At 56.8% G+C, this 17730-nt stretch overlaps 1 protein-coding gene across 1 annotated transcript in view; it reads left to right on the forward strand.

The window, feature by feature from the left end:
- Nucleotides 1–1732: 1732 nt before the first annotated feature.
- The window catches only part of ALX4 (ALX homeobox 4), a gene marked incomplete at both ends in the record, with an annotated part of 40400 nt that continues 24402 nt past the window's right edge, over nt 1733–17730 (forward strand). The window contains one exon of the mRNA XM_080817711.1: nt 1733–2192. Coding sequence (XP_080673837.1) covers nt 1733–2192 — 460 coding nt within the window. The remainder of the gene's footprint in view (nt 2193–17730) is intronic.

Here is a 17730-nt window from a genome sequence, read left to right on the forward strand (position 1 = left end):
TGGGAGACCTTAGGTGCAGAAGATTGATTTCTGACTCACATCCCTGGGATCATGGCGCTCAGGAGCTCTCTCCTTTAGTTTGCCCCTTCACCTCTCACCCCATCCCCCCTCCTTTGAGGTAAGTCCTCAACCCACGGACTTTCCCTGCAGTTTATCAAAAGCTGCTCGAAGTGGTCTCCTTCGAACTGAGTCATTCCCCAGTGGGAGACCCGTTTCCTCTGCTCTGCTCTTTGCGTTTTCGCTGTCCCCAGTGCCATCCCAGAACCGTGGAGGGACTAGCTCCAGCACCAGTTCCAAGGCGGGCCCCCGCCAGGTGACCGCACCTCTCTGAGCCTCAGTTTGTTCATCTAAAATTGGGGACCCCAACCTCCACCCGTCAACAGTTGTTGTGAGACAGTGCAATTGATGACCAACCCCGGGGAAAAGACTAGACGCACCCTAAAATTCTTGCTCTGCCTAGGCATGCGCTGCCTAGGGAAACCACAACCCATGGGCTCCAAGCCATGGGTTTTTCAGATAGAGACAGTGAGTCTAGAGAGAGAAGAGGCTGCCTCACCTTTAGCCCAAGCCATGAGCAGGTGACAGAGCAATGACGATGGGACGGGGCTCAGCCAGCAGGTCTCCAAACTCCTGGCTCAAAACTCCAGGACCAAAAATCCCTGGGCTGGGTGTAGAGGGGAGGAGAGTGCAGCTCTGTCCCGGGTCGGGAGGGAGGAGACCAAGCTCTAAGGCTTCTGTAACCTGGCCCATCAAGGGTGTCTCCAGTGTTTGACAGCATGCAATCCCCTCCACACCCTGCCCCAGCGGAAATAGTTAATTGGACAGGAGAGTTGCCCAGCACTGGACTACCATCGGCCCGGCCGAGCGTGTGTGCTAATTTCGTAGAGGGACAGAGAATGGGGAAGAGGGGTTTGAAGCAGAGAAAGAGGCACCCGTGGGAAGGCCCAAAGCTGTGCCAACAAATTTAAAGGTCAGTGTCCCAAGGACTCGGCCGCATGGGGAGGCTAGAGACCCTTTTGGCTCTGAAAGTGAAAACCTGTTAGGTGTTTTTTGTTTCTTTTCTTTTCTCTTTTCTTCTCTCTCTCTCTTTCCTTCTTTTAATCTGTCACTAGAGTTTTGCCTCCCCCCTCCCCTAGGCCAAAGCTGGGACCTGCCAATTCTCAGCCTAGTCTCCGCAGTCCTAGGATAGGGTCACCTCTCCCACCCGGCCTAAAATCGGAAAGGCCCTCGGGCGCCTCCGGGTTTAATCCCCAGCGAGCGGGTTAGTAGCATCTCCGTAAAAGAGAAGAAGGGAGGAGCAGGGGGTGTTAGGAGAGTAGGGAGGAGGGGTGGGAAGCAGGAGAGAAGGAAGGAGAGAGTTCAGGGGGAAAAAATTCACTCTCCCTCTCTTCTCACCCCCACTTGAAAATCTTAAGAGAGTTTGGGAGAGCTGGTCAACTTTCCGAACATCTGAATCTTTTTACAGCCCTCCGTTCTTTCCCTGGGCCAGCTGTGGGAGGGAGAAGGAAGAGAGAGGAGGAGGAGGGAGGAGAGAGAGACAGAGAGACAGAGAGAGAGAGAGAGAGACGAGAGCCGCGGGCAAGAGAGACGTGCAGGGAGGAGGGAGAGCGAGCAGGCCGGCGCGGAGCGCAAGGCCACCGCCTCTTCGCCTCTCCAAACTCCCGGCCAAGGCGCGCGGTGGCGTCCTCGCGCTCTCGATCGCGCCCCCGCCCGTCGCCCGCGCAGGCCAGGCATGAATGCTGAGACTTGTGTCTCTTACTGCGAGTCGCCGGCTGCTGCCATGGACGCCTACTACAGCCCGGTGTCGCAGAGCCGGGAGGGCTCATCGCCTTTTAGGGCATACCCCGGCGGCGATAAGTTCGGCACAACTTTCCTCTCGGCCGCCGCCAAAGGGCAGGGATTCGGAGACGCCAAGAGCCGGGCCCGCTACGGCGCGGGGCAGCAGGACCTGGCGGCACCCCTGGAGAGCGGCGCCGGGGCGCGGGGCTCCTTTAACAAGTTCCAGCCGCAGCCCCAGCCTCCGGCCCCGCAGCAGCCGCCGCAGCCGCAGCCGCAGCCGCAGCCGCAGCCGCCCGCGCAGCAACCGCATCTCTACTTGCAGCGCGGCGCTTGCAAGACTCCCCCGGAGGGCAGCCTCAAACTCCAGGAAGGCAGCGGCGGCCACAACGCGGCCCTGCAGGTCCCCTGCTACGGTGAGTGCACGTGCGGGGCGCTCGGGGCCCGGGCGCCCGGGGCCGGCCGGGGCTTCGGAGCTGGAAACCCGCTGGGCTGGCGGGAGGCCGGGCTCGGCGGGCCGGGGAGGCGCGGGGCCGATCGGCGGGGGATTCGGGGATGGAAGACGGGAACCCGCTGTTCCGAGGGCACCGTGGGATCCGTCCTGCCACCTCCATCTCCCCACGCCGAGGGCTCGGAGCGGTTTGGGCTGTTAAACCCGAGCCAGAGTTTGTTTGTCCCGGTCCTCGCCGGTTTCCCAGACCGCTCGCTTTGCGCGGCTCGCGGGGCCGTCTCCGAAGCGGATGCTTCGCCCGGCCAGCAGCGGCGGTGGCGCGGCGCTCGGGCGCGCGGGCTCCGGGGCTCCGGGGCTCCGGGGCTCCGGGGCTCCGGGGCTGCCGCGGCCTCGTTCCCCGCAGGCCTGGAGGCTCCCCGGGCGGCACTGCAGGTGGGAAGTGTCGCAGGTGCCGAGCCCGCCGGGAGCCCGGAGCGCAGTCGGCTGAGCGCGCCCGGGATGCCATGGATCAGGGACGCCCCACGGGTGCGGGGCCGCAGACGCCTGGAACCATCGAAGACCCGAGTTCGCCCCCCGACACACCCCCCCCCCACAAGCCTGGCTCCCGCGGGGAGAGAAGCAGGCCGGCTGGCGTTCGGGGCGGGTCTCCTCCGGCGGACCTGGGAGGCGGCTGGCCCCCGAACAATGGTTTAGGACCAACCTGAAAGAAGGCAGGGAACTGCCCAGTTCTGGGCAGCACAATGCTGGGGGAAGAGGGAAGCCTCTGTGTCCTGATTTGGGCCCACAGGGAACCTGAGGCCTAAATGACCTCCAAGCCCCCTTGAGCTCCCAGGCAGGAGGCAGGCCTGGGCCTCCAGAGCTTAGCAACCCTGATGGAAGAAAGGGCAGCCTGAGGCCAGAGCGGCTCAGGAGCCTAGGCCTCCTTGTCCGCTGAATCGGGATTGACAAGCCCCAAGCTGGCAGCGAGAGCAACCCAGAGGGGAGGGAAAAAATCTTCTCTGGGGTAGGAGCCCTGGATACACACGCTCCCTGAGGCCTTGGCCTTCCGGGGGGGCCTGGAGATGAGCTGGTCCTGACACAGCAATGGCTTTGGCTTCACTGGTCCAAGCTGGAGGGAGAGACACCAGGACTGGGGACAGATAAGGGACATGGTGGAGGCCTCCGTGGCTAGAATTTCCTTAGGAAAACGGCCCATGGCAAACACTTTCCTATATTCCAGCTAGCTCCCAGAGGCTCAGAGCTGGTTCATTAGGTGGTCGTTGACACAAACATTTGCACAATCATACACTTGACTACACACAACCTCTTCCTCGTGAGCCAACGTAGTCACTCACTAAACACACTCACTCGTGGGGCCTCACACACAGTCACACACTCCCCAACCCACAGGACAGGACTGAGAGCAGATTGAGAAACATCCAGTGGCCTTTCCCCACTTCCTCCACCTTTCCTCTCCACCTTCCTGCTGGAATGACATCAGGCACTCAACTCAGATCACAGACTTATGGCTCTGCACAGGTGCTCCTTCCCCACTCAGCAGCAAGAGGTTGTCAGCCCCCCTCAGCACGACCCTGCCTGCCAGGGCTCCCTCCTCCAGGCCTCACCCAGGACCCTCCTGGTCCCTGTCACCGGGACTATAGGTGAGAGCAAGTCTCAGGCTGGGGGACCGGTGGTGGTCCACTGTGCAAAGCCAGGGGCCTCGTAGGCTTTCTCTCCCACTATACTGGATTTTCACGTTTTAAAGAAATCCACTCGTGAGACTTCTGAAGACGAAGAGACATTATATAAGAAGAGGTCCCAAACTGCTTCCAGCCTCTTGTTTGGCAGATGTCTTCAGGTGGCGGGGAGGGGAGAGGAAAGGGCTGGCCCCCTCTGGGCACCCTCTCACAGGCTTGCTGGGCCGCTGCTCAGCAGCCTGGCCCTTCCTCTAACTTGCATCAGCCCGTTAAGCAAGGGACTCCTCGAAAGCCCTTTTCCTCAGAGAGATAACTGCGTCAGTGGGTGGTAAGGGCCCCCCCCCCACCCCAAGCCAAGAAAGCAAAAGTCTAGTCTCCTCCAGGTTTCCACCAAGACCCTGTGTGCAGTTGGGAACATGCGGGCACTCAATTCTGAGGACAGGACAGGCCCCTGCTGCTGCTCTGGGCAAAGCCATAAGCTGCAGATTGGGACAAAAGGTGGCCCAGAATCAGCCACAGGACCACCACTCCCCCGAGGCCTGAGATGGACGTGAGGCTCAGGGCAAAACCGCAAACAAGAGACAGCTCTGTTTACTCTCCTAGTAGCCCAGCTCCCCTGGCCAGGAGATTTCTGGCGCTTAAAGAAAGATTAGGCACATGAAGTCCAAGCTGAGAAACCAAGGCACCAAGAGGTGAGGCTGTGCCCTTTACAGAGGCAGCTGGGCGGCGGGCCCCTGGACTTGGCTCTGTAGGCGGTCAGCAAGCAGGGAAACTGAGGCACACCCGGGTAGCTGTTCTCTCCCACACTTGGGGAGTGTGGAATCAAAAGGTAGTAAATGGGGTTCAAAGAAAAAGCCATGGGATGTTACCAGGAGCTCAGGGAAAGGCCAAAGCAGACCAGGCCTCAGCCAGAGGCTCCTCTGCGGCTGCTGGCCGGCTTGACCGCAGGTAACTTGGACCTTGCAAACCTCCCTCGGGGCTCTTTTGGTCCCGGGGCCGGAAGCTCGGTTCTCCTTCGGCAGTACTGCACCGGACGGGAGGCGAGGCTTCAGAGACCTTCTCTGGGACCTCAGCCCCAGGAGCCACTGCCCGCGCGTCCAAGCGCCCCTGGGTGCGGAAGAGCCGGCCTGGGGCGCTGCGCCAGGGCCACACTGAGAGGGCGCGCGGCGGAGAAGCCGCCTCCAGTCCCCGCGGCCATCCTTCTCCCGCTCGGAGCTGCGGAAAGCAGAGGTGAGAAGTCCTCTCAGTCTGCAGGCGTCCCTACCCCTTCCTGGGCCTCCGTTTCCCTCTCTGTACTAAAAGGGCCAAGAACTAGCCGACTCCGCAGTCCCCTCCGGGTGCCGGGGATAACTGGGAGTTTACGAACGTGCCCCCGCGGGTTCGCGCGTGCCGCAATCCCCGCCTCGCCGGGCTCCGGGGCGCACTTCGGCTTTTCGAAGTCCTTGCTGGTCCGGGGCCCGAGGGCCCTAGACGTGCCAGGTTGGAGAGCCAGCCGACGTTTCTCGGCGGCACAGAGAGCCTCCTTCTCGCCAGAGTGAGGTCTCCCGCGCCTCGCCCCCGAACCCCGGGCCGCTACCCCATCCCCCGCCGCCGCAGCCCCAAGCCTCTGCCATGCGCCCCGGGAAGCTTCGGGGAGCAGCCCTGCTCCATCCCCTTTCGCTTTCGATTCGGTGCACGCAGGTTTTCGTTGCTAGCCGCTGACTACCTTGCCATCCACGCGCCCCTCTCCTCCGCCCCAAAAGAAGAGCTCACAGCTCAGAGGTCGGGAGACGCGGGGCCGGGCCTGAGACCCCTGGGGCGCCGCCGAGGGGCTGGTCCAGATTTGTCGAATTAGACGCAGTGTTTGAACGCTAAGGGTATTTATCTCTCCCCCACCCCCCGCACCGACACAATCTGCACACCACGAAACGTGTAAACTCCGCGCGGGTCCTATTCGAAGTTAGTCAAAGAACCGGCGTGTGGTTTTGCGTAAGAGAAACCCAAAGCAAGACGGGGAGAATCGGACAGGCAAGAAGCAGTTAAGAGGCCCTGGGTGATTGTAGGATGTTGGGAGAAAACTCCAGCCAGGGAGCTGTGCCGTTGCCGACCCCGATCAATTTTGGAGGAGGGGCAGAGAAGGGAAATGCTTTTAATGCTGTACTTTGTTAATTTCGAGAGCCGTCAGCGTTCTTGAGCAGTTGTCCTAAACACGGATGACCTTAAATAAAAAAAAAAAAACCGAAGGCCTGGATTAAAAGTTTAGTATTTTAAATCAATCGATTTGCACAGTTTTCTTTATTATAATTTATATACAACGCAGTGCACAGCTAAGTGGAAAGTTCGAAGAACTGTTCTGTGTGTGTACACTGGGACAGCTACCAGCGGGATCACGATACAGGCACGTATATGTCCCTGAAAATCGGGGGGGGGTGTATTTTTTTGGTGAGTTGTTTCAAGAAAATTTCAGAAGAGACTTCAGAGAGTTGGGGTCCCCACCCCCGTTGGTGATGGTGGTGTTTCTTGAGTAGGGTGACCTTGTACACCCGGTCATTTGCGCCACCCGGACTGGAAAACCAGAAACCTCGCAGCAGCAGCCGGGCTGTCCCGGACTCGCCGAAGCCCCGGGCCGTTCAGGTTGCGAAGAGCAACCGCAGCCGAGGTAGGAAAACAATCTAAAACACGGTGCATTACATTTCGCCAAAGTCCCTAAGGACTTTCGTTTTGGAGAACAGCTGGGCACACTTTTCCGGGGATGTTCCTTCCTCTGGGCCTCAGCCCCTTTCCTCCTTTCCACAGCTCTGCGCGCCGCTTTGTTTTGGTGGAAAATTGAAATGCGAAATGGAAATACGGTGACCTTTGCAGCAGTGGGAGTGCGGGGAGTTTGGCGTTCCACACGCTCGGTGTCGGTGCGGGCTTCTCCTCTGGCCGGTGTGCCCGAAGCAGCAGGCGGGGAAAACTGCCCGGAGTGCCGGAGGCTCCAGGGACAGGGATCCGGGAACGGGGAAGCCGGGCTTGGTGGTGCTCGTTTTGCCCCAAGGAAAGGGGAGTAGGGAAGAGGGGCTGCGACACAGTGCTAGGCTAGAGAGAGCTCCCTGCTCCCCGAAGCCCGCACCCTGGACACCGCACCCCAGCCCCCAATCCCCACCTAGGCCCGGGCACTGTTTTGGGTGGGGCAGTGAGAGCCTGGTTTTGCCTCTGGTCGCAGCCTGCCAGGCGCCATCTGGCCATGTGCTCCCGAAGCTACGGGTTCCTTGGGCTTTGCTGAAGTGACAAGGCGGGTCATCAGATTAGGAAACCAACACAGCTCCATGCTGATAACTGCTCAGTGAATTCAGAGTTTAGGACACCGCCGGGTCCCCTTGCTCAGGGACCCTGGGCACCACACGCCTTTGTTGGGTCCAGATTAGACCAGTGAGAAGAGGCCCTTCTTCCAAACAGCGCTGTTTTGTGGAAAGAAGACGCACCTCTCTCCAGTCAGCAAGCCCTCCCAACTGCAGGCTAGGGCTTCTCTAAGTTCAGTTACTTGTGGCCCCCAGGGACCTCCCCCCACCCTCTGCTGGAGACCCCCCAGCCTTCTCTGGTCTACAAATGTGCAAGTGGGCCACACCCCCACCTCGTTGCAAAAATTCTCCTTCCTCACCTGGCACAGGGAGACAAGGTAGCCTGGGTCAGCGCGTGCTCTGTTGCCCGACAGCCGTTCTCCCTAAAAAGGCTGACTCAGTGGTTGGATAGAAGCCTGGGGACCCCAGAGCCTCCCACCCACCCACCCTTCCACCCCAGGCCCGGGGCATTCCAAGGCCTGGCCAAAGACCTCTTCTCTACCCCCACCCCACCCAGCAGGCACCACCAGCACCAAGGAGAAGAGGAGGGGGTGGAAAGGGAGCTGAGGCTTGGCTGAGGGGAGGTTCAGGGGAGCCAAGCGCTGGGGACTAGGGTGGCAATGCTGAGCAGCGGGCGGTTTCAGATTTTAGCTCCAGAGGCAGATGGAAGGGTCAGCACGGAGCTCCACGAAATGCCTTTTTGGAGAGGAGAGTTTTACTGGGAAATACTAGCAGGGTGTGTGTGTGTGTGTGAGAGAGAGAGAGAGAGAGAGAGAGAGAGACTGAGGCGCCACCACCCGCCAAGTACCTGTCTTTCCGGGCCACCGAGAGTGAGAGCTGCGTGTGCTTGAGTACGTAGGAGCTGCTGGGCGCCCGCACTGCGGCGCGTTCCAGAAAGAGTGAGAGCTGCGCCCACCCTTCGTTGGATTCTTAAAGCAGATTGCCTTAGCGTGGACTCTCCGTCCAAACTGGGGGCCGCCGAGCATGGGCGTCTGCCCCAAGGCCCTTGCCGCTGGGCTGCGGGCGACCCAGGCCCGGGCAGAGCCGCTGGCTCTCCGCGCGCTCGGAGGGCCCCGGCAGAGAAGATTGAGAGGCGTCATGCAGGAGGTTTGGGTGAGGATACTGAAGTCCCGCGTGGCGCATGTATGGGGCAGAGCAGGATCACAGCAGGTCTCCACCGTGGGGTTCTCTACTTCCTGCGTGGCCTTGGGAACGTGGCCGGTCCCCTCTGGGTCTGAACTTGTGAAATGTGGGAGTTTGGACAATTTCCAAAGGCTCTCTAGAGGTTTTTAGGACGGTACCAGTCTGGACGCACCTTCACCCCGTTTCCCTGGCCTCCCCCAAACTGGGGCTTACACACATTTCTCTCCAGGAGAAATTGGATAGAGCGGACAGAAAAGTCTTCCCTAGAAGCAGAAATGGGTCTTGGGGTTTCCTGAGGTGAGCTAAGGGGGTACAGGGACAACGTGGGCGGCAGTTCCAGGATAAGTGGGCCGGTGGCCCTAGACTCCAGGCTTGGACTTAAACATGAAGAGGAGCCAACTCTGGAGAGTCTTGGTGCCCACAGATGACGAGGCTCTGGGCTGAGGCCTGGGGTTCCTGGCCCTGTAGTCAACTCATGTCCCTTGTCTCCGCTCAGGGTACCTACGTCCACACTTACTGAACCAGACTTCCTCCTAGGAGAACAGAGTGCTTGCGGGCTATTCTACAGCTTAGGTCCTTCCAGATGGAGATTCGTGGGCATAACAAATATTTACTGGTCAGTAGAAGGCTGAATGGAGAACCGATGTCTTGCTCAGAGTGTTGCTCGAGCCATGGATACGGGGGGTTTTATGGGCACGAGCCCAGTGTGAACCCCGCGGGCATGTGTCCTGCCCGTGCTCACTGGGTCTGGGTCCTGCTGTCCTAACGTGTTTCTGGGTGTGGCCGTGGGTGCTAACTGGTGTGCACTCCTGCGTGAAAGACACACTTGCACCTGTTGTACCCCACGTAGGGGAACTGCGTGCCTGTTAGGGGAGCGCCTGTGCCAGTTAGGGACACCCCTGGGGCCTCCTAAGGCAGGCAGAGCCTCTGGCGCCAGAGCACTTGTGGGGAGACCATGACTAAGCATCCGTGCTTCACAGCCTGTGGCCTTCCCAGGCACAGGTCCCAGCTGCCCAGGAAAGCTGCTTGAGTGAGTGGCAGTCCCCACGTGGAGCCCTAGAGTCTTCTGGCAGCCCTGGCCGGGTCCACGCAGCCCACCCACACCACAGAGAAGCCTCTTCCAGCCCTTAGCTCTCCAGTATACCCTCTGTCCTGTGGAGCTCATTGTGGAAGGGAAACCATTGTGGGTGCCGTCTCTAGGCATGTTGCAGAACCCATTTAGCAGATGAGTAAGCTGAGACCCAGGGAGAAATGGAGTCCTGCAGCCAGGTTAGTGAGAAGGCAGAATGCACAACTGGTTTTTCCTCCTTCCGCAGCTGGGGGTGGGGGAAGTAGGGGTTGGGGGAACATCTGCTAGGCTCACCCACTCTTTTCCTTTGCTGTAACCCCGCCAGCAAGTCACACACACTCCCTGGTTGCGCCAAATAGGGCAGGTGTTGGTAGCCCCACTCTCCTGAGACGAAAGGCGGACTCCACCTGGAGAGCCTGGGGATTCAAGGCAACAGTGGATATGGGGTGGGGGGGAGGGGTCCCCCGTGGGATTGCAGGGACTCATCCCACCCATGACTTGGCTGGGACCCCTAATCTCTGCCAGGCTCCTAGGACAAGTCTTCTTCCCTGAGCAGTGGAAACCATGCAGATGCATGCCTGAGGGACTTAGCTGAGGCCACATGACCGATCTCTTCTCTGGGATGGCCACCGGTCGGGCCCGGGGCATTTGTCATGTCCAGGAGCCTAGCTTCTCCCCCACCACACACCATGGATCACAGTGTCAGGGTGGGTGTCCCATCCAGCATTGGGAGAGATGCCAGATGTCTGCTGGCTCAAATGTCCAGTTTCACAGACAGAGGGACGGAGATGCTGGTTCTACTCATTCATCACTCACCAAACTTTGTCTGTCACTGTGCCAGGCCTTGTGGGGGATTCTGAGAAGCACAGGGCACGGCCCCTGCCTTCAGGTCTGGAGTGCGGGAAAGATCAGTAACTGGGCAAGTCCAGTTCCCTGGGGCTGGTACTGGGATGGGGAAGCCAGGACTCAGGCTGTGGGGCGTGCCTGGCCGGAAGGGCTGTCCTAGGGTTGGCAGCTCATGAGAAGTCCCCCGCCCCACTCCCAGGTGAGCCTAACCTCACCCAGTAAGGGGAGGGCTCAGAGAGGGTGGGGGAAGTGGGAAGTGGCCACCTGCTTGCTGGATCTTCTCTGGTACCTGAACAGCCCAAGGCAGCTTCTTCCTGTCCTCTGTTTCTCCCTCCAGGCCTTCTCTGCAGAGCAAGAGATTTGGGTTCAAGTTTTGGCTTCGCCACAGAAATGTGCCCCCTGTCTCTAGGGCTCTACTCAATCTTCTCATGTGTAAATTGAGGCCCTCTGGGCTTGTCCTGCCTTTGAGGGAGGAGAGTGGGCGGGTTGTAAGGGTGCAGAGAGGCAGTGTGCCTGCAGGGCAAGTTCTCTGCCTGGAAAGGATTAGGAGCCCCACCCCCTCATGCGTCCACCCTTCAAGGCACTAGGGTATGGCCAACTAAGGCAAGGAGGTGGGGGTTCTGATCAGGTTTCAGAGTGCGGATGGAGACTCCCAGGCTCTCCCAGGTGTAGGGGCCCCTCAGTGTCCATGGATCTCCCTGGCAGGCTCTGCAGCCCCACCATCCAGCGACATGGGCTCCCATCTGGCTCAGGTCCCCATTTGGGGCCTCGGTCTCCCCTCTGTAAAACCCCCGCATGGCGCTAGGTGATTCCTGAAGCCCTGGGGTTCTGTGCTGTTCCAGGCCTGGGATCCAGGTGCCAGGAGAGAGTGGCTGGTCTCTCCGGGATCCTCCGGAGGCCTCTGGGCCCCACCACTCTGCCTGATTCATTGTATTGAAGGGGAAGGTGAGTCTGACCCTCAGAAGCGGCCAGTCTGGCGTGCCGGGCCTGGCTCCCTGCCTCAGTTTCCCCATCTGCAGGATGGGGACAATAATGAAGTGAGTCTGGTGGAGTGTGAGGCGAAAGGGGGTTTGAGTTGGCAGGGCAAGCCCCCTGTGCTGCTGATTCCGTGCGTCAGCCGCATTGACCCACCCCTGTGGGTACACCGGGCAGTGTACCAGATGTCAAGGGCGATTTCATTGAATCTCAGTCTCTGGCCCATGACATAGATCCTCCTGCCATCCTACTTCACGTTGGTGAACAGACTCAGAGAGCGCAAATACCTGCCCAAGGTAAGACTGCTGGGAAGGGAGAAGGTAAGTGCTTGAAGGCCCAAGGCCCTGAGAGCCTGAAGGGCATTCTTTTGTAGGAGGAGCCTAAGGAGACTTGAGGCCACCCTAATCCTGAGCCTGGAAGACTGGGCCCCCAAGGAGCGCTTCCCTTCTCCGCATCTGGGGATGCGGTGGGTGGGGAGGTCAAGGGTGGGCTTGGTGCCTGACAGGTCAGAGTTCTAGACTTGACCCTGTGACCCTGGCCACAGCTTCTTCACCCGCTCAAGTGTCCTGCTGAGCTGTGGTGAGAAGGGGGGGAGCAGGCATGACACAGGGGCCTCAAACTGGTATGAGGGATTTCGCCTTGAGTTTCCAGAGGCCCCGGGAACATGCCAGAAACTCTGCTCAGGGCAGGGTGGAGCTGACAACCATGGAGGGACGAATAAAGGGAAATCTTGCCAAATCTCTCTTCTTTCCCCCTTTCTTTGAACGCAGGCCTCTTGCACCCTGTTGGGAAACTGTTTATCCCACGGGGCTCCCTGTGGAGCGTGGGGGGTGGGAGCAGAGAGGTCTTGGGTAGCCCCATTTTGTGTGAGCCTTGAGTCCTCTTGGACTCTGCCGTTGAAGGAACACCCCTTTGCCCCACTGTTTCCTCTTGGCTGTCACGTCAGGGGCCACAAGCCAGGGTCCAGCTGCCACATCCAGGGCCAGCTCCAGTGAGATGGCTAACCTCCCTCCCCACCCCACTCTCCTCCTGCTAGGTCCCTCCCGCCTGCGGTTCCATCCCCCACCTGCTCCATTCTGGGCCCCTTGTCCTCTCCTGCTGTCCTCCTGGCAGGGCCACCTGAGAGCTGCTGCTGTTCATGCCTGAGTACCTCATCTACTCAGCCCTATCCCTGGGGTTCAGAGACACCCCCCCATACACACACACACACACACACACACACACACACACACACAGGAGATGCAGCCACTCTGTTCTGGAAAGGATGCCGCTCTGAGCTCAGAGCCCAGACAGGAAGAAGTATTTAGACTGAGCCTCTCCGTGTAGTCAGCACTTGGAGAGAGGAGGGTGTCGGCCATGATTACAGTGGGCCAGACACCATGGGGGATGGGAGAGGTGGAGAGCTCCCTCCTCCCTCGTTGTAGAATGAATTGGGTGCTGCTACAGACTTCTTCTGCCCCCAAACCAGCCCCCACAGGCTCGAGCCCCATGTCAGGGAGGTGTGCGGCATTTGGCATGAGTGAGTTGATTCTTTTTTTTTTTTTTTAAAGATTTTATTTAGTTATTTGACAGACAGAGATCACAAGTAGGCAGAGAGACAGGCAGAGAGAGGGGAGGAGGCAGGCCCCCTGCTGAGCAGAGAGCCCGATGCGGGGCTCAATCCCAGGACCCTGAGATCATGACCTGAGCCGAAGGCAGAGGCTTTAACCCACTGAGCCACCCAGGTGCCCCGAGTGAGTTGATTCTTAACCTCAGGAAGCTGTATGTGCAGAAGCCAGAGTCCCCAGGGGAAGTTCAAATGGACTGGGGCTTTGTGGATACGGACATTTGAAGTGGACTTCGGAGGCTGAAGAGAAGCTCCCACTGAAGGAGCTGCAAAGGGCACCCTTGACTCAGAAAACAACAGGAATAAGGGCTTAGAGTTGGGAAAGTACCTGCAGTGTTTGGGAAAGAGTCTGTGGTGCGCAGGGGGCCCCGCTGGACACAGGCAAGATGGAGCAAGATGGGGCCCGAGGAATGGCAGGAGCAAAGCCCAACTCGAGGTTGGCTTTCTGCTGAAGGATTTGGACTGGAGAGAAGCCCCTGGAGAGCTCTGAGCATTGTGAGAGGCCAAGATCCCAAGCCGAGTGTTCTTTGCGCTACTCAGGGGCCTTTTTAAAAATTCAAAATCTCTTGTTTAATTAGGGCTAGCTTTTTTATTGTGTTAAAAATGTAAAGTTTACCATTTTGATCATTTTAAGTGAACCATTTGGTGAGGACGGGTGTTTCTTGGAAGGGGGCTCACACAGCAGCTGTCATTTTGCATCTGGTCCATCTGGTCCGCTGTTGATCTGCTTTGAAGAAAGGTGGATTCAAGTCTGTTGCCCATTTTGGGAGTTGGGTTGCTTGTCTGTTGTTGAACTGTAGGAGCTCTTTATATATTCTGGATAATAATCCCTCATCAGACCCGTGATTCTCAAGTATTTTCTCTCATTCTGTGGGTTGTCTCTCCCTCTCTGGATCATGCCCTTTTGATGCACAGTAGATTTTAATTTTGATGAAACCCAGTTTATCAATTTTTGTCTTTTTTTTCCTGTGTTTTCGACGTCACAACCACAAAATCATTGCTAACCCGCATGTCACGAAGAATTTCCCCTGTGTTTTCCTCTAAGATCTTTACGGTTTTCCCTCTTAAGTTGAGGTCCATTCTGAGTAAGGATCCAACTCTTTATTTCTTTGCATTTAGATACCCAGTTTTCCCAGCATCCCTTGTTGGAAAGACTGCCCTTTCTCTGTTGAATGGTCTTGTCACCTTTGCTGAAAATCAGTTGGCCATATGTTTGAGAGTCTATTTCTAGGCTCTCTCTTCTGTTCCATTGGTTTGTCTCCCTGCCCCGGGAATGGCTTTCTGAGGTGAAGTCCAGAATCCCAGAATATGGGAAACCTCAAAAGTCATCCTGTCCATCCCCTTGCCTCCAGACTAATGACGAACCAGCCAAAGAGATTCAGCCCAGGGACACATTTGTTTTCCAGGAACCCGAGCTGGTAAAAAGGGGTGGAGGGCAGAGCCATTGGCAAGAGTGCCAGAATTGTAACCTTGGCCTCTGGCCACTTCTGAGAGGCTCCAAATTGGGACCTCTTCTTTGAGTAGGGTGCTCCCAGTGCCCCCTCCTGGTGGAGCAGGGAGGAACTCCAGGAGGGAAGCTCCCATCCATTCCAAACCAGCTCAATGCTGTTTCCCCTGCCCCTTGACTATTTTCTGTTTGATTCCCCTGAGAGGCTCTTGCCGCCACCTGCATCCACCCCGGCCTTCCCCAATGCTGTGCCATGAACAGAGCCTGGGGCTGAGGCCAGATTAGACATGATTCTGCACGCCCCCCCTCCCCGCCCGTAGGTGACCAGAGAGGAGGGAGCTATAGAGCAGTGGCCATCACTGCTGGGGGAGGGGGCCCTCTTGTACTTCTCACCTTACGGTCCCCCAGCCCCAGGATTAAACGGACACCTGCTTGAGCCTGCTCTCCCAGCTGCCTGCCCAGAGACAAGGAACAAGTGTGCTCTCTAGCATTCTTGGAATCTTACAGAAATTGTGTTTGGGCTCCCCACCCCCGTGAGGTTCACAGGCAGCCTGAAGCTTTAGATGCCCTTGGTTTGGGAAGGTAGAGGGCTTCCAGGCCACGACCTGGGAACAGATGTCAGCCCGTACAGCTGAGGGGCCTCAGGCAACCTGGTTGACCTCTCTGCCTCAACCTCTTCATCTGTAAAATGAGGCTAAGAATACTGTCTGCCTTCAGGGTACCGAGAGAATTAAATAAGCTAATACAGGTAAAGAGTTTAGAACAGTCCTTGGAACAGAGTAAGTGCTCAGTAAGTATGAGCTGTTACTGGCAGGATTTCACTGGAACCCTGGCTATGTCAGGCTGGTCAGAAACTTTGATGGGCCCTTATGGTTGACTTGGATATACCAAATTGGAACGTATTGAATGTACACTGGGTGGTTGACAAAATCCTTTGAAATATGGATGAGTGGTACAAGGGGTGGGGACTGCCCATTGGCCTTAGCATGGGGGCAGCGAGGTCAAGGAGGGAGGAGGAGGACACCCCCAGACCCCTCAGAACCTACAGCCCGCGTCTCCCCAGGCTGCAGTACCTCACACCCAGGCATCTTGAACTGGGGCATAACTTTCTTTCTTCCCCATCTGAAAGACATCCGACTGCATCCAACCTGGAGGTCCCCGAGGGCAGGCTTGGTGTGTGTTCATCCCTGCATGGACTCAGGGCCAGGCACAGAGAATGTCCCACTTGGGGCCTATCAGGGAGGTGCTGCACCCACACTGGGCCCCAGCACACCCGTCTGTGATGAGGGGAGTGGTGGTAAGCATCACCCATGGGCCAAGCCTGCCCTGGGATCTTGCACTCAAATCCCTCAAGAGGTATTAGGACTCCTAATTTACTGATAAAGAGCCCAGATCTTGGGGCGCCTGGGTGGCTCAGTGGGTTAAACCTCTGCCTTCGGCTCAGGTCATGATCTCAGGGTCTTGGGATTGAGTCCCGCATCGGGCTCTCTGCTCAGCGGGAAGCCTGCTTCCCTTCCTCTCTCTCTGTCTGCCTCTCTGCCTAGTTGTGATCTCTCTCTGTCAAATAAATAAATAAAATCTTTAAAAAAAAAAAAAAGAGCCCAGATCTCCTGAAGTCAAAGGGCTTTGCTCTTCTCCATTCCACTGTCCTTCAGGTCAACGCTCCTGGCCTTGGTGACCTCATGCTGGTGTGGCCATCAGACACGATCAAGCATGTGGAAGAGCTCAGTAAATTGGGGAGGCAGATTTGGGGGCAGAAAATCTGGGGGCAGATTTTCAGTGTACAGCACACCGTCTTCCCCTCACCACTACGGTGATGACCACAGATCTTGACCGCACAGACCCCATCTCCCTCCTACTTCCGGAGTCCTCCTCAGAACCAGGCCAGCCTGACCGAGCTGAAGTCAGACCTGTAACCGACTGAGGCACCCAGGTGCCCCCATACCACGCATTTTAAGGCAGAGACTTATTTGAAAACTTCTTTCAGTCCAGATGAGCAGATGTCAATGAAAGAACCATTCTCCAACCAACACGTAAATGTTGGAATATTGAGGATTATTTATACTTACCTACTTGTATGTGATGGGCGAAACACTTGGAATTTACCTACTCCAAATTCCAGCCACTTAGATGGAAACCCTAACCAATAGCTTAGATACAAGCATGTTCTGGAAATTTGGTAATTTTAACCATCCATAAAGATGGAATTTCTTAAAGCTGAGATTGAACAATCTTACCCATCTTTGTCCATCTCAGAAAACTCTTAACTGGCAGCCTTTCAATGACTTCAGCCATTACTTTTCTCTTCTTGTCCAAGAGGAGAAACGTCTTCTGGCTTTTTCAACGCACACGTGATTCTTTAGCTCTGAACAAACACATTCAGAGAAAGAGAACGCTTGATTTGGGTGAAAGAAGAAATTCTCTGCAGACCCACATGGTCCTTCCACAGGCTGAGACGTTCAGTAATTTAACAAGATTAGTTCAGTGTGGGTGCCTGGGTGGCCCAGTTGGTTAAGCAACTGCCTTCAGCTCAGGTCATGATTCTGGAGTCCCGGCATGGAGTCCCGCATTGGGCTCCCTGCTCAGTGGGGAGTCTGCTTCTCCCTCTGACCCTCTCCCCTCTCATACTCTCTCTCTCTCTCTCTCTCTCTCAAATAAATAAATAAATAAACTCTTAAAAAAGAGAGAGAGATTAGTTCAGTGCAATAGTATTTGCTGGGGGGGGGCAGTGAGGGTAAGGGAACAGGGCCAGACCCCATCCCTGCCTCCAGTGAGGGTCCCTTCCAATGACGGAGGCTGCCCATCTCCTCTTGCAATGCTGTGTCATGAGCGGTTTAGTTTGTAGGGGCTATTAGGGAAACTCAAAGGAGGGTGTGGCAGGGAATCCACAAGGAGGAGGTCCCACCAGCCTGGGAAGGTGACAGAAGGAGCCCAGACCTGGCCCCGAATCAGCGAGCTTAGTTTCTCCGTGACAGCAGCAAGTGGTACATTTCTGGAATGGCCCCTCTTGCCACTACCCACCCCGGATGCCTTTCCGATGATACAGTGGGTCGAAGGCACTAGATGTTCCCACTGAGAAATTCTTGAGCAATTAAACGTTGGGGTGCCAGCAGAGCCCAGATGTCGCCAAGAGTGTCCGTGGAAGCGAGGATTTTTTAAGTTGTTCGCGATGGACCTGAACTTGGTCATCAGTGCAGTGATTACAATCACCATTCTCCTTTCACAGCTGTGCCTTCACATTACAGTGTGCCTTACGCTAAAATGTCTTTATGGAAGGGTCTTTCTGTAAAACACTAGAAGTTTTAAGTAAATATAAGACCAAATAAATTTAACATGTTGTTTTTACAGGGGTTTCAAGTGCCCATGGATAGTCTTTGCTATAAATGTGAATTTATCAGAAGGAGACGGTTGCAACTAGAGTGTCTTTGCTTTGCTCCTGCAA

This window comes from Martes martes (assembly GCF_963455335.1).
Source record: "Martes martes genome assembly, chromosome: 10".
NCBI lineage: Eukaryota > Metazoa > Chordata > Mammalia > Carnivora > Mustelidae > Martes > Martes martes.